Here is a 2,848-nt window from a genome sequence, read left to right as displayed (position 1 = left end):
GAGATACGGGGAAGGGATGGGGAGAGACTGGGAGAGACTGGGAAGGGATTGGGAGAGACTGGGTTAGACTGGGAGGGGATTAGGAGAGACTGGGATAGACTGGGAAGGGATTGGGAGAGACTGGGAGGGGATTGGGAGAGACTGGGAGCAACTGGGAGAGGTGGAGGACGCCATTGAACCTTCTCCAGCTCCACACTGGTGGCACTGGGAGCACTGGGAGGTGGCCCTGGTGGCACCGGGAGGCTGTGGGGACCCATGGGACGTCCCATATGATGTGTGCCATGTCCCCAGGATGGTGACACCAAGGTGGAGAACACCATTGGACCTTCTCCAGCTCCACACTGGTGGCACTGGGAGCACTGGGAGGTGGCCCTGGTGGCACCGGGAGGCTGTGGGGACCCATGGGACGTCCCATATGATGTGTGCCATGTCCCCAGGATGGTGACACCAAGGTGGAGAACACCATTGGACCTTCTCCAGCTCCACACTGGTGGCACTGGGAGCACTGGGAGGTGGCCCTGGTGGCACCGGGAGGCTGTGGGGACCCATGGGACGTCCCATATGATGTGTGCCATGTCCCCAGGATGGTGACACCAAGGTGGAGAACACCATTGGACCTTCTCCAGCTCCACACTGGTGGCACTGGGAGCACTGGGAGGTGGCCCTGGTGGCACTGGGAGGCTGTGGGGACCCATGGGCCGGCCCCTCATGTCCCCAGGATGGTGACACCAAGGTGGAATACCGCGCCTGGAACCCGTTCCGCTCCAAGCTGGCAGCAGCCATCCTGGGGGGCATCGACCAGATCCACATCCAACCCGGAGCCAAGGTCCTCTACTTGGGGGCAGCCTCAGGGACAACCGTGTCCCATGTCTCCGACATCGTGGGGCCGGTGAGGACCACGGGGACATCACTGGGGAGTGGTGGGACACGTAGATGGGGGTGAAACCCCCTGGAGATAGTCTTGAGGTGGCATCTCAAGGTGCTTCAGGGGGTTCTTGAGGTGCTTTAGGGTCCTTGAGGTGCTTTAGGGTCCTTGAGCTGCTTCGGGGCCTTTGTTCTCCACCTTGAGGACCCCATTGATGTTCTATGGGTGATGGCACCATGTCCATGTTGATGCTGAGGATCCCATTGATGTCCTATGGGTGATGGCACCATGTCCATGGAGATGCTGAGGACCCCATTGATGTCCTATGGGCGATGGCACCACGTCCATGGAGCTGCTGAGGACCCCTTTGGTGTCCTATGGGTGATGGCACCATGTCCATGGAGATGCTGAGGATCCCATTGATGTCCTATGGGTGATGGCACCATGTCCATGGAGATGCTGAGGACCCCATTGATGTCCTATGGGCGATGGCACCATGTCCATGGAGATGCTGAGGACCCCATTGGTGTCCTATGGGTGACGGCACCACCCATGGGTGTCCTCCCTGTCTCCAGGAGGGGCTGGTTTACGCTGTGGAGTTCTCCCATCGCTCCGGTCGGGATCTCATCAACGTGGCCAAGAAACGAACCAACGTCATCCCGGTCATCGAGGACGCCCGGCACCCGCACAAGTACCGCATGCTGATTGGTGCGTGGGGCCCTGGGGGGTGGGGCTTCCGGGGGGGACAGCCTCCAGGGGGGCCAAGATGCTCCAGGAGAAGGTCTTGGGGGGCTTCAAGGTGCTTTGGAGGCTTGGGAAAAGATCTGGAGGCTCCTTGTAGGATCTCAAGGGGGTTCTTGAGGTGGTTTTGGGGTCCTGGGGTAGATCTAGAGGTCATTTTGGAGTCCTAGAGGAGACTTTTGGGGTCTCCAGATGGTTCTGGAGAAGGTTTTGGGGGTCTTCAAGGTGCTTTAGAGGGTTGGGAGAAGGTCTGGAGGCTCCTTGAGGTATCTCAAGGGGGTTCCTGAGGTGGTTTTGGGGTCTTAAAGATGAGTTTTGGGGTCTCCAGAAGGTTCTGGAGAAGGTTTTGGGGGTCTTCAGGGGGCTTTTGAGGTCTGGGTAGAAGGTTCTGAGGTGGTTTTGGGGTCCTGGAGTGGTTCCTGAGGTGGTTTTGGGGTCCTGGAAGAAGGTTCTGGGTCCTAAAGAATGTTCTGGAGAAGGTTTTGGGGGTCTTCAAGGTGCTTTGGAGGGTTGGGAGAACATCCGGAGGCACCTTAATGTATCTCAAGGGGGGTTTAAGGGTGGTTTGAGGGTCTTAAGGTGGATCTAGGGGTGATTTTGGGGTCCTAAGGATGAGTTTTGGCATCTCAAGAAGGTTTTGAGGGTCTTCAGGGTGCTTCGAAGGTCTGGGAGAAGTCTGGAGGCACCTTGAGGGATCTCGGGGGGGTTCCTGAGGTGGTTTTGGGGTCCTGGGGTGGTTCCTGTAGGAGGCTTGATCCCTCCATGGTGTCCGTGTCCACAGGGATGGTGGATGTCATCTTCGCGGACGTGGCGCAGCCGGACCAGACGCGCATCGTGGCGCTGAACGCGCAGCACTTCCTGCGCCGCGGCGGCCACTTCCTCATCTCCATCAAGGTAACACCAGCACGCACCAGTACGCACCAGTACACACCAGTACACACCAGTACCCGGCACTGGGAATCAGCGTTGAGCAGTAATGGGGTGATAGACACCAGTAACGGGGCACTGGGGACCACTAAGGACCAGTGATGGGATACTGGGAACCACTAAGGACCAGTAGTGGGATACTGGGGACCGCTAAGGACCAGTGATGGGATACTGGGGACCACTAAGGACCAGTAACGAGTCCCTGGGAACCAGTAACAGGCCACTGGAAACCAGTAAACCCCAGTATGGGGTTGCTGCCCCCCAGTTCCTCCCAGTATGGAGTCGAGGTCCCCCAGCAGGGGGTGCTCTCCTCCA

The 2,848-nt window shown here is 58.6% G+C and overlaps 1 protein-coding gene across 1 annotated transcript in view; it reads left to right on the top strand.

The window, feature by feature from the left end:
• Positions 1 to 2,500, top strand: part of FBL (fibrillarin) — a gene marked incomplete at both ends in the record, with an annotated part of 2,864 nt that extends 364 nt beyond the window's left edge. Inside the window, 3 exons of the mRNA XM_010017858.1 lie at positions 719 to 889; positions 1,441 to 1,573; positions 2,388 to 2,500. Of these exons, the coding sequence (XP_010016160.1) occupies positions 719 to 889; positions 1,441 to 1,573; positions 2,388 to 2,500 (417 nt within the window). The remainder of the gene's footprint in view (positions 1 to 718; positions 890 to 1,440; positions 1,574 to 2,387) is intronic.
• Between the last annotated feature and the right edge of the window lie 348 nt (positions 2,501 to 2,848).

This window comes from Nestor notabilis, unplaced genomic scaffold, assembly GCF_000696875.1.
Source record: "Nestor notabilis isolate BGI_N333 unplaced genomic scaffold, ASM69687v1 scaffold22987, whole genome shotgun sequence".
Taxonomy (NCBI): domain Eukaryota; kingdom Metazoa; phylum Chordata; class Aves; order Psittaciformes; family Psittacidae; genus Nestor; species Nestor notabilis.
The sequence above is the reverse complement of the archived record's forward strand: the minus strand, read 5'-3'. Positions and strand labels throughout refer to the sequence as shown.